This window comes from Cryptomeria japonica, chromosome 10 (genome assembly GCF_030272615.1).
Source record: "Cryptomeria japonica chromosome 10, Sugi_1.0, whole genome shotgun sequence".
Lineage (NCBI taxonomy): Eukaryota > Viridiplantae > Streptophyta > Pinopsida > Cupressales > Cupressaceae > Cryptomeria > Cryptomeria japonica.
In genome coordinates this window covers 729,324,360-729,337,459 of record NC_081414.1, presented here as the reverse complement: position 1 = coordinate 729,337,459, position 13,100 = coordinate 729,324,360, and the positions used below count along the sequence as shown (strand labels likewise).

Here is a 13,100-nt window from a genome sequence, read left to right as displayed (position 1 = left end):
GAACATGCAGGTAAAATATGCTACTGATTCTGTTCTGAACTGGAAGAAGAAAAATTGTGCTATATACTTGGGGGTTTCTTTGTCAACTAAATAGTCTTCTGGAGCTTCGGCACATGAGTTAAATAATCAATAACTGCTTGGCAGGCCCAGTTTAAATGTTACGTGTATGGGAAGAGATATCTTCGGCATTGCTTCTTGTGGTTGACTTTGGAGGATGGTATAAGGGAGATTCAAAAGTTTTGAGTGACAATGGAACAGGAATGATTTGACACACTAAAGCATCCTTATTGGAAGATGTCATTATACCATACACACATCTGCTTCCCATGCAAAACATCTTTGAGGATCATCTATAAGAAACTCTGCTTTACTTCAAAGAAGCAAGATGCAGGCAGAGGGCTAACTTGGGTCTGGGATAAGTTAAAGCCTACTGGATAAGGAACCACATTTTGTCATTGAAGAAGGATATCCCAATAGCATGGGCCGTGAGCAATGTATAGAAGTGCATGATGTATTGCGACCAAGATGGCTTGTTAATTATCATAAAGCTATGAGTGCAACACAATGAAGGAAAATGTGTGAGAATATCGATTAAGCACATGTTTGAATACAAGAATGGTCATCTTGGGGGCATTGGCCTGCTGTCAGAGATGGTGCAGTCAAAGATTCTATTTAAGGTACCAACAATCAAGGAAATGATTGTTCGAGAGTGAAGAAAGTCAAATTGATCTTATATTCCTGTTTGATGTCATTGCATGTGATTTGGGAGTTCCTCATTTAATGAAATTCCTTTATCTGATTCTAATGTCATCCATTCTTACGCTGCTGATTGCATTGAGAAAATGTTGATCATTTAGGAAGTGTGCAGCCGACAATCATGTTAGTGATTAACTAAATTTATAAAATAAAATTATAATTGAAGTTTACCAATCAAAGGGGCACTTGAAGGTTTATGACTTCTTGTGATGTTTTCACACATCGTCCCATTGCAAATGGGGACCCGCTTTTTTTGCTGAATAAGCCAAGTCTTTTTGTGGTTAGTGTCATCCTCCGATCCTAAGGAATGAGTTATAAAGTCTTGTTGGTCTAGATTTTGACCTTTGGAGGTGATGGAATGCCTAAGGAATATACAGCCTAGACAGGATATAGTCTTAATATTGCCATCAAGTCGAGAATTAGGGTTTTGATGTATTGAGAAATGCATTGTACTTATTGCTTTATCCTTTGAACTTTGCATTTTGCTAACTATGAACTTGACTGATACTTGTACTTAACAACATTTCCTTGTCTTTTTCAAGTACATTGCGGGGAGCAAGACTATGGATGTTGAGAAGAGGACATTGTTGAGTTGATGATATCATCATCCAAGGAAGAGATTGCAATGATAGAACACGGAATTCACTAGAAGGATGAATTGATGCAAATTTGATTAAGTATTGAAAGGTCTGCATGAAGAAATGAAAGAGAAACAACCAAAATTTGGTTGTTTGAAAAAATTCCCCCCCAAGGGTGAAAATGTGCTCCAAATCAAGGAATTCAGTGTTTAGATGAATGAAGATGATTGATGCTAAGTTTGTAAGCAAGCATTATCTATTTTTAGGGTTTCTATCTTGCAGACTCGGAAAAAAGGTCAGTACCTTGGGCATATTGAAATTTTGGCTGTGTTGAAAAGAGAATTTTTCAAAGTTTAAAGGACTTACTAGTGAAATTTGAGCATTTTCCGAGAACTTACTATTTTTAGTAAGTTTCACTATGGCTCCGATTGGCCTAATTTTGACTTTGGACAAACTTACTATTTTTAGTAAGTTTCATTGTGTTCCCGTTTGCCCTAATTTGGTGTTTGGAAGAACTTGCTATTTTTAGTAAGTCTATTTTTAGAAGGTCTATTCTTGGCAACAGGTGAAGCACTGATTGCAAAAAGATCCTAAGCATCCAGTTCTAAATCCGAAAAAGCAAATGAGCAAGCAAGTGATCAAATTTTGTCTGTCTAGAAATTCTCCTCAGAAAGATTGAGCATTCTATTCTTGGGCACAATTCCCAAGAAGAGGAGGAATTTTCCAAAAATCCTAAAATCCTTCTCTGCCACTCCAGTGCACTAGAAATCTTTCCTTGGGCGCAAATCACATGGAGGAATTTTCCAAAAGTCCAAAAATCCTTCTCTACCACTCCAGTGCACTAGAAATCTCTCCTTGGATGCAAATCACATGAAGTGGAGGAGTTTTCCAAAAATCCAAAAATCCTTCTTTGCCAATCCAGTGCGCCAGAAATCTCTCCTTGGGTGCAAATCACATGAAGTGGAGGAATTTTCCAAAAATCTGAAAATCCTTCTCTACCACTCTAGTGTGCCAAGAATCCATCCTTGGGCACAAGTGCCAAGGCATGGAGGAATGTTCCTTGCACACAAAAATCCTTCTTTGGGTTCAAAATGCGCCCAAGTCTACAGAAAGGGAAGAAATGACAAAATTCGACTAAGTATCGGAAAATTCCTTCTTCCCCCTCCAAGTGCACTCAAGTCTCAAAAAGGCATAAAAACTTCAAACTTTGACTAAGGCATTGGAAATCCTCCTATCCCTCTAGAATGCGCCCAACCTCGTGAAGGGAGGAAATGATAAAAAATGGTTTAAGTGTTTAAAAATTCCTCCTTCCCCCCCTCCGAGTGCGCCTAAGCATTCATGAAGTCATGGAAATTGAAAATTTGGCTTTATTTGAAAATTCCTCCTCCAGGCCTATTATGTGCTCAAGCATTCCAAAAGGTATGGAAACTCAAAATGTGACCGAGTGCTGGAAAAATCCTCCATGCCATCTCATGTGTGCCCAAGCATTCTCAAGGCATGGAAACTCAAAAATTTGACTAAGCATGGAGAAATTCCTTCTCCAAGCTCCAAATGCGCCCACCTCCAAAATGTCAAAAAATGATAAAACATCACGGATTCATCTATCCAACCCAAAGGAAACATCAGGATGTCAAGAGGCATGGAGGTCCAAGATGAGCAGATCTAGTTTATGACATCAAAGTTCAAGAAGAAATCTAGTCTCAGGAATTTCATGAAGGAAGAATTCCAGTTCCAAACATTGAGGAGGACATTCAAACTCCAAATATTTAGGCTTCAAGGCAATCTAGTTCTAGACCCCAAGGATCCAAAGTTCAATTGCAAGCGATAAGAAGAATTTACAACATCTTGAATTTCCTCTGGAAATCCAAGTGTAAGGTAGGAAATGTGGAAATCATCAAAGCAATGTCAATATTAGCCTAGCTCAATCACGAAAGCTCAATTGCAATGATAACAATCCTAATTACACTCAATAAAGACATGAAAACAAGACATCAATTCAAACGCAAACCATTGCAAACTTGAATGTCTCCTTCATGTGGCTCTTTTGTCCTTTCTCCTTCAAATAGCTTTGTTGTGGATCTCACCTACTAGTGCATGAGCATGATGTGAAAGCAAGTAGACAAGATTGTGGCGCAAGAATACTCGAAGCGTGATTGATTCGACCTGGTAGGGATTCGAAAAAGTGATTAGTTGGGATTGAAGAAATTCATCCAATTTATAGACAAATTGGAGAAAAGATCAAATTCGCATGAAGAGATTCGAATGGAAATTGCAAATCAAGAATGTCAATTATGACAAATTATGACAAATTTGCACTTTCTATGCAAAATTGATTGATTAATAATTCATGACAAGATTATGACAAATTTCTATGTCAAATTTGATTGATTGTCAATTATGACAAATTATGACAAATTGAAATGTCATTCCCATGAAATTAGGAGAAAAATAGGAGAGAATTGAAATTAGATGAAATAGAAATTAGGAAATTAGGAATTAGAAATTGATGAAAATTAGGAAATTAGGAATTAGGAGAAATTAGGTAAATCAATTAATAATTTGTCATTTATTAATTAATTCACAAAAAGAGGAATAATTAGTTAGCCAATTAAATAAACATTTAATTGTGACACGAAGACTTAGGATAAATAAATAATTTATTAATCCTAGAAGGGGAAATGACAAGCAAGGTTAAATGACTAAATCATGAAACCCTAAAAGATGAATTAGAAAATGCAAGAATGACAATTAGGTCCTGACAAAAGATAACTGATATCGATTCGATTTGATCATGATTCTGACTTGATAAAAGACCCATGCTGATAAATGATGTGATTGATAAATGCGCCAATTGACGAGGAACAATGACTAATTGATCCAAATTGACACAATTGAGAAAGACGATGATTGATGACAAATTGATCGCAAAAATGACAAAATTGACAAGAAGACAAGGATCGGTGACAAAATAGATTGCAAAACGACAAGATTGAAAATGTCAATGATCGATGACAAATCGATCACAAGACAACAAGATTGATGACAAATTGATCAAAAGACAAGGATCGATGACAAATCGATCGCAAGATAATAAGATTGAAAACGACAACGGTCGATGACAAATCGATCGCATGATGACAAGATTGATAAGAGGACAAAACCCTAATTAGGATTGACGATGTCCAAAATGATGACAAATGAATACGCAAATTGATGCGACAGGATAAGATTGACCAAAATCATGACAAATATTGTTATCGACAAGACCAAATTCGAAAGCGAGACAAATGAAGAATGCAGAAGAAAGACTCGATGCTCACAAATGATAAAGACCAAGTGCGTGACATAGGAGAAATGTTAATGCGACGCAAAAACCCTAAAATAAGGCAATGCGCAAATGTTAAAGTACGATTCCGCAAGTGTTGACCATTTTTAGGTGTCTACACCAAGATCAAAAGTCAGAAGGAAAAGATTCAAGGAATGACAGTTGTCGACAAGGAAAGATATTCCAAGAAGGTGAATTCCCGAACCCAAGTACGTGGAAAGAAGAAAATGATCAAGGATAATTTCAAAAGAGTTGATCAAAGTTAGAACCTTGGTCTAGATGATGCAATTTGGGAATATACTCACATCATAATCAGTCAAAATGGAATATTCTTCGTGATGAGTTACCGGGTCCACATGGCGTCCAACATGCTAAGGTTGCACCCCGTCACCTTCTCCGACCAATCACGTGTTTCCAAACTGTCATGACCATATTCATTGCATTTGTCGCCAAGGAGAGGGATAGCAGACCTGCTATTTTAGGCGACGAGCTATTAAATGCTTAGTGGGCGTGATGCCTCATTAATTGCTAGACCCACTATCTTGCACCTTAAGGGTTATTCTTGGTCAAACCCTAATTAGGGTTTGCATGGTGTAATCTTGGCCCTTGATTTCAAATCAATCTTGGTTGTTCATTTGTGGGAGGATCTCTATAAAAGGCCTTGCCTTCGCATTTGTAATTCATTAGATAGTTAGCTCATTAGAAGTAGAGAGCTTTTGCTCTTAGAGTAGAAGTTGAGTAGGAGAAGGAGAAGCCATTGTTGTAAGACTTGGAGAAATAAAATTTGATTTCATTGAAGATATGGTGGATTCATGTTTATTTGAACTTGTTGCATGGTGTTCCTTTGATTTCTCAAATTGTTAGAAGTGCATTGATGTTAATGGAGAATGTGACAATGTTTGATGAATTTCAATGGTTCATACTTTTTGCACTTAGATGATTTCTATTTGTGGTGTAAAGTTAGCTTGAGCCTTTTTAATATGGATGCTTAACTTCGATCATTGAATGTACATTGTTCATTATGATGGTGTTCATTCTGATATGAAAATTCTTTGCATAACCCTTGGAATTTTGCACCGGTCCTGTGGAGTTGTTGTTGAGCTTGGCGAAGCAGAACTTGGTTAATGTGGAATTCGTCCATTGGAGAACTATCCATTGATATCATTGTCCTCAAGAGTAGAATAGATTCTCTAACCCTTTCCCCTTTAATTTCAATTCATTTCAGTTGTGTCCGTTTGAACTTTGAAGAAGAAGCATCTCAAGATTGCAATATCCAATGAAGAAGTTCCAGCCACAGCAAGAAATGAAAGAAAGATCCAAACGTAAGTCCCTTTGTGTTACCAGCATATCACATCAAGCCAAACAAGCTCATATCCAACATAAAGTCGCATGTTCGCAATAGGAACCTTGGAGTTGCCTCTATGATCTTCACAATCTTAGCATACGAGGGGTCTTTGCTCAAGAGAGGATAGAGTCTCCTTTGGAAAACTTTATTCTGTGTTGGTGTGGTCACAAAACACCCATCAACATGACTCTCGGAGAAAATAATCTATTTAAGAGAAACCAAGCAGGGAGGAGTATCATTGAGAAGACATTTTATTATTTGATTTCTACTCCTTGTGGAGCATGGAACTAGGGTTTAATTAACCTGAGGATGAAACATCTGTAGATCTGGAATTGGAAAACGAAAACCCACAATTCCTTGATGTCACACGAAGATCACCTTTGCACAAATTTGTGTAATTATAAGTTGGAATCAAACTAGCAGTAGATAATGGAATTCTAAGGGCGTATATCTATGTTTAATCGTGTAAACTATTATTTGAGCTAGAGTATGTTAGATGCAAAAGAATATGAAACAAATTACATGTATATCTATGGCTCTCCTTTCTAAATATAACTCTTTCTCACAAGGTGAGTAGATATCCTCACCATTCTTTTTCACCTTCCACAACTCTTCAATGTCTATATTTCTTTTTCTTTTCCTTTTTATTATTGCATGTCTCATATTCCTTCAACTGCCACCATAACTCCAACTTGTACTCTAATTTTTGGAACTCCTTTTGTTGGTCTCCTGTTTGCTTCCGTCTGTCTTTTCCTTATTCTTTCTTCCACCCTGGTTATTCTCTTTTTCACATCATGCTACCATTCCATATTTGCATGCACAGTTGAAAACCAAATACACAGCTGCAACTACTTCTTGTTAGCTTAATGAGCTTCACCATGTTCTCCCTATCCATAATATCTACTATCAACAACCCGCTTCTTCTTCCTGCCTGCACAAAGCAAAACTTCTTGTCCTTCTCCTTGCTTTCGATTCCCCTCTCCCTATGCTTTCCCCTACATTCTTCTTCAAGTTCACTTGAAAACTCAAATGCTTCATTTGAACTGCTATCATCAGAACATTGCTTTCTTTTTAAACGAAGACGTGAAGGCTCAACTTCAAAAATGCTATGCTTCAGCTGCAACACACAATACCATAGTGAGCTCCACGCCCAGTCTGCTGAAAGCCCACAACACCGTCGTATCTGCATCATCTCTTATGTTGATTGCTCGTTCAACAACCTCAATGTAGAAATAGCAACAATCCAATATACAAACAGATTTCTCACCTCTTGTGAATTGGTAGCCTTATTTTAATATGGCATATCTTCAACAAAAAATTCCACACCAGAAAATTACAAGTTTACATTTGTCCCTATAAAATTTCATGCGACTCCCAGCATGTAGAAGATCCAGTGGATGCTAGAAATTGATGGTTACTCTGCTTGTTTGGAGATGTTTACAGTGTAATAACATATGTTGAGAAAATTGGTTTATGGTTTTGTATTACTGGAATCTCACAGTATAGAGGCCATGTGAATCCCCAATATAGCAATAAGGGCATTCACTTCTGCTGTCAGGAAGACCTGGTCAGATGTAAACTTGTATTGGTCATAGTCTCAATTATCTGTAGCTTCAAACCACTTACTTATTGGCGACACATTTTTCAACTTGGCTCCATGCCAGATTCGCTACACTTCTGCTGCCATATAGTGACTGAGAACAGAAATCAATGAGTAAAGACCTCTCATAGCATCTTCTTATTTCTCTGATACCAAAACACCCCAACTAAACATAAAAAGATCCAATACTCTTAAACAAGATGCAGCAGATAGATAGGGAAGAAACATCCACAATATAACAGTACAAATATATCAGTAATATCTTTTATATTTTCAGATTAAAAAGCTTTACATAAGTCTCATCTGCCCTCTAAACACCACTCCCATCACCTTTCCTATCCAAAGTAAAATTCCTCCCCTGCTACCAAGTCAGAGCTCCGCGAATTTGAATTTAAGCCATTACAAACACGTAACAGCTGTTCCCCAAAAGACTAAGCCATTACAAACCACTTCTAAAATTAGCAAATACAGTTTGACTTGCCTCCTGATTCTGAGGAATTGGTTTACATCACAGAATGTATTGCCATGGTGGTTGTTTGTCCAATGCATGATGAGTTGCAGCTGCAATTTGAATTACATGAGCAGCAGACAGTGATGGCAACATTCAATGCTGGGTCACAACCATATGTGCTGCTGTTTGAGTTAGCAGATTTCCATAGATTTTTTAGTTTACTGATAGCATGTGCTAGTGTGGCTAATGAACAAGTGATACCACGACAAAAATAATATATTTGTCATGTGCACTGCTCAATTTGTTATGAGTTAGGGAAATCCAAACAATCTAAAGGCATTTCAGTGAGTTCCTTTATTAATAATTATGTGACAATGATGGACGATTTTATGCTGCAAAATGGAAAAGGTGAGAGTTAAAAGTCATCTACTATCAATAGTGACAAGTGACTTATAGATATGCAAGATTATAAGAATTATGCTGTAGCATAATATATGCTTTGTAATGACCAAATTTCCTCTCGAATACTTCTAGTTACTATCCAATAATCAATAGCCAAGGCCAGATATAAACTTTAAATATCATGGCAATTTGCATTATCACCAAGATAAGACCATTATATGCTTTGTTACTTCTAGTCATTATATGCTTTGTAATGACCAAATCTCCTCTTGATACTACTCGTTACTATCCAATAATCAATAGCCAAGGCCAGTTTTAAACTTTAAATATCATGGCAAGTTGCATTATCACCAAGATAAGATGCTACCAAATTTTTAGGAAGTTTGTACTTTTCCATATTTTTGTATTACATATTCTCTAAGTTAATGATTCATAAGATTAGCCAATATTTAATACTCGATAATTGAAATTTATTAAGTATTTTTAATTGTTTTATCACTTTTTGTATCATGTTATTAAAATTTAAGACCTTTATGTTTTGTTGGTTTCCAGCTGCAGTTTATTTACCCTTGTTTATTTGCATGTCTTGTTTGTATTTTGTCTCTTTTTTATATACTCTTCCTACTTCTCTAGAATGCTATATTTTTGCCTTGCTCCAAGGCCCATGGACATCAAAGTCTGGAACCTGGACTATCATAGCTTGTTACAGTTCTGGTTTACGGTAAACTAGGTTCTTCCATTTGAAGAACAGGTGGGAAACTTAAGCTGAAGCATATGTAAAGCTTAGCTAAAGCATTTATGTTATTTCCTTTCAAGTTTCCTCCTAACTAAATTCTGTAAACTATTCGGTAATTAACTGTGTTTTTGAATTTAAATTGTTTTCATGTCCACAGAAAGATGTTTTATTGGTTTGTAGCAACGCAATGTCCTACAATGCATCCGGAACAATCTACTACAGACAGGTATAGTAATTGCATCTATTTCTGGTTTTTGGTATTTTTATGCAAATGTGAGGGAAAAATCGGATATTATTTCAGATTGTTTTTTGTCTTATTTAACTTTCATGGTTTTAAGGTTGTTCTTTTTCAACTTTGATTTTACTCTAGTTAGTTTACCTTTCTATCAGTAAGATTATTTCTTTTGTAATTTGTAGATATTAATGATTTCTATCAATTCTTTTATATATACAATTTCTGAAAAATAATGATTCCTTGCTTCAGGCTCGCGCTATACAGGAATTAGCAAGAAAAACATTTCAATCTTTACGATGTGACCCTGAAGGGAATGAACTGGAAGGTGAGCGAAAATCTGCACTAAAAGCAAAGTCCGTTTATTATTCTAAGAAGCCATCAAGGAGGGGTAGATGGGGAAGGTCTCGCTTGGAATCCACCAGATCAGACTTGGCTTTTGGTACAAGCCATGCTATCAGTGGAGAACGTGCAGACTGGTCTAATGATGCAGTGAAATTAAGGAAGGGAGCTATCTTGGACAAGTCTGGCACTTTCTTGGAGGCTACAGGACGAAATCTTCAAGCGCATTTCAATGCAGATATTAACAGTCCAGCTGAGCTGTCAGAGGAATTCTCAGGTTGATCTTAATCTTCTGTGAGTTTTTGCTACTGTGTTGCAGCAAAAGTAGAATCACCTAAAGTTTGAGTTTCCCTACGTTGAGAATGTGAGCAGCTTCCATTAGAAATAACTAGTATTTAAAGGGGCTATCCATGATTATCGTTTTGCCTTTTGGTGTTGTGGAGTCTAGGATACACCTTTAAGGGCCATATATACTGCTTGCTTATGCTTGTAGGTTTGCCTGTAGTGTTTGGGTATACTTTGAAATTAATATTTAGACAGTTATCTTTACTGTCAAACTATTTCTCTTATCATCCCTTAAATACCTTGAGTACCCATTTCAGGTTCAGTGCTGAAGGGAACAGCTTTTAGAGATGGGAGAAGAGAGCTTCTATTGGAAGAGAACCGCCGTGCTACTTACAAGCCATGGAATGTTTTAGCGACTGGAAATGAGTCACTATTTGTTACACTTGGTGGGGATTCCAAACAGCTAATTAATGTATGTGCCATGTTTAGCATTTGCTGATCTATGTCACCTAGATATTTATTTCTCATTTTAAGTATACTTGTTCCGAATCTGATATGTTGCATTTCAGTATTTGCAGACTGGAATTCAATCAGAATATGCATATGCAAGGAGTCTTGCCCATTTTTCAGCAGAGCTAGGTTGTGCAGCCTGGACAATTGCAGCCAAGAAGATAAAAAAATCTCTGCCTCCTAATGTGCCATTTGGTCCAGGATGGGTGGGTGAGTATGAGGTTCCTCATAGTGCCTTGCTGTATCGTGAGGAGAGTAATGATCAACAAACTGCTATCCCATCTAATGCCATTCCAACTAGCAATGATGTAAATAAGGTGGTTCATTCAACAAGTGATCAAACCTCTGCAATAAAACAAGAATTTGAAGGGCAATCCTATCTATCTACCAGTACTATGGTTGCTCCCACCTGTGTAGTCCCTGTGACTGAATCTGCTGCAATACCCGTAACTCAATGTATGAGTTCACATGCGATCAGTGATAAAATTATGAAATCACATGCACAAGTAGTAAAAGAGATTGGGTTGAAGTCAGCTTCACCAGTTGTGGAGTCCAGGGAGGATGATCTGACAGGTGCTAAGTTTGCATCAGATGTATCCCAATCGAGATTGCTTGAAATTGTCTCAAGAAATTCAAATAATAGACTCATGCAATGGACATCTACTAGACAGGCTGATCGGGTACAACCTGTTTCTAGTCTTCGGGTGAGTGCTGCTGAAAGGATATTGGATCCCACTTCAAACCAGACAGCCAGGGAGTCACATGATGATTCAAAACTATCAAGCAATTCTGATAGTCATAATGTTGCATCAAATACTGTAGAACCTTCTGCACCCAACTTTAAAGACACTGGAAGATTTGCTCAGGCACCTCTGTCCACATGTAGTCAAGAGCATGTAATGCAAGATTTAAATCAGATTGTTAATTCAACCCAAAGCAAAGTGCCTGGATTGCAGCAGATAGGTTCCAACATGTCTATCAATACTCCAATATTTGGGTTTTCCTCTGCTCAATCAAGACAGACAACAGTTAACCGAGGTGATGCCATGGCAGAAGCATGGGCTCGATCTCAAGCTGCAGATCTTGTCCATGGTGATGCTACTACTGTAAGTAAAATGCAGGTAACATCCGACAGATATTATAATTCACAGCAGTCTCAAGTAAGGTCATCTTCTAGTTTTCCTCAGTATATGCAACAGCAGACACCATTCGATATGTCATCATATATGCAGTTACAACAGAGCAGGATGCATCCTCAGAGCATGTCAAAATTTTCTCACACGGTTTCTAGAGGGAATGGAAACCAAATGGCAGTTTCTTCAAATTTAAATACCCTTAATCAAATTAATTATATGCAGACTCCAGTGGGAGCTGAATTGCCCCAGTCCCAACAAAGCTTATGGCAATCTTTACCTTCTAAACACCCTTTTCAGCAGACCTCCGATTATTTGCATTCAATTCCACCTGATTTGAATGTAGGACTAGGATTTCAGTCTCCGAAGTCCCCAGGTAGGCAGCCCTCTGGAGTGCTGACCGATTCACAACCTGATTTAGCCCTCCAGCTTTGATTTATTGAACATTCTTCACCAGATTCTTTGATTTTCTGGTTAGAAGCATGCAATGTCATGCCAGCAATTTTAATCTGTTGATTTGCAATGAATCATACAAAATGAAGAGATGGGCTTTTCCAAGAAATAACCCATTATATTGTAAAAGAGCTGTACATGTACCAATTTCTAGGCAACATGAGCAAGGTCTGCCATTAATTAACATTGTATTGGTGAATTTTATAATTCTAGGTGAAGATCCACTTTAAAGAGTTTATTTTTACCTTTTCTAATTGGTTTCTTCACGTATAACCTCGTTGGGATGACACAAATTTAGAGAAGTTACTTATGTTTTTACTAGCTTCATGGTGTGAATCCCAATTATTCTCCCTAATGTATTACATGCTTCTTGTTTCTCTGCGGAAGACCACATCTTGTGCTTGGATTTACATCGCTTATCCAAAAAATTTTGCCATAGGGCAGCCGGGAGATCTGTACTATAAATTGTTTCTTCCTATCTCGTGACCAGATGGTGCATAGCTCAGTTTTGTTAGAACTGGTTGATAAATTTTCAACTTCTGAAGAAATTCAAAATTTTTGCTGACAAAGCCTTAACTTTTTGAATTCCTTGATGGAAACTGATCTTACTCTTAGTGTATTAGCTACTTAGAATTGATTTTATTGATGTGGCAACCCCATCGAATAGTATGAATCTCATCAAATTGTTCATGTTTTGCACGTTATGGTTAAAATCCATAGTAGTATTTTTGCTTGTGGCTTCTTGTTTGAATTCCAATCTGGGAAATCATGTCCATAATGCATACAGTAATATGTGTGGAATGAAGAATTGCGAAGGTGGAGGAAAATACATCTGAACTAGTTATTGAGGTTTGTGAGCCGTACTCCAGTCTATGACATCTTTCTATTCAAGGAAGTTGCATGGAAAATGAACTAGGTTATTGAATTTGGCAAGATATTAAGAAGAGAAGTT

The 13,100-nt window shown here is 37.1% G+C and overlaps 1 protein-coding gene across 2 annotated transcripts in view; it reads left to right on the top strand.

Moving 5' to 3' along the window:
• LOC131045508 (uncharacterized) overlaps window positions 1-12,386 on the top strand; it is a 109,448-nt gene extending 97,062 nt beyond the window's left edge. Inside the window, exons 6-9 of one of the 2 annotated variants that reach the window (XM_057979093.2) lie at window positions 9,351-9,419; window positions 9,678-10,044; window positions 10,370-10,524; window positions 10,631-12,386. In XM_057979093.2, coding sequence (XP_057835076.1) covers window positions 9,351-9,419; window positions 9,678-10,044; window positions 10,370-10,524; window positions 10,631-12,130 — 2,091 coding nt within the window. In that variant the 3' untranslated portion in view covers window positions 12,131-12,386. Of the gene's footprint in view, window positions 1-9,350; window positions 9,420-9,677; window positions 10,045-10,369; window positions 10,525-10,621 lie in introns of both variants that reach the window. The other variant, XM_057979092.2, reaches the window with a different exon arrangement.
• The last annotated feature ends 714 nt before the right edge of the window (window positions 12,387-13,100 follow it).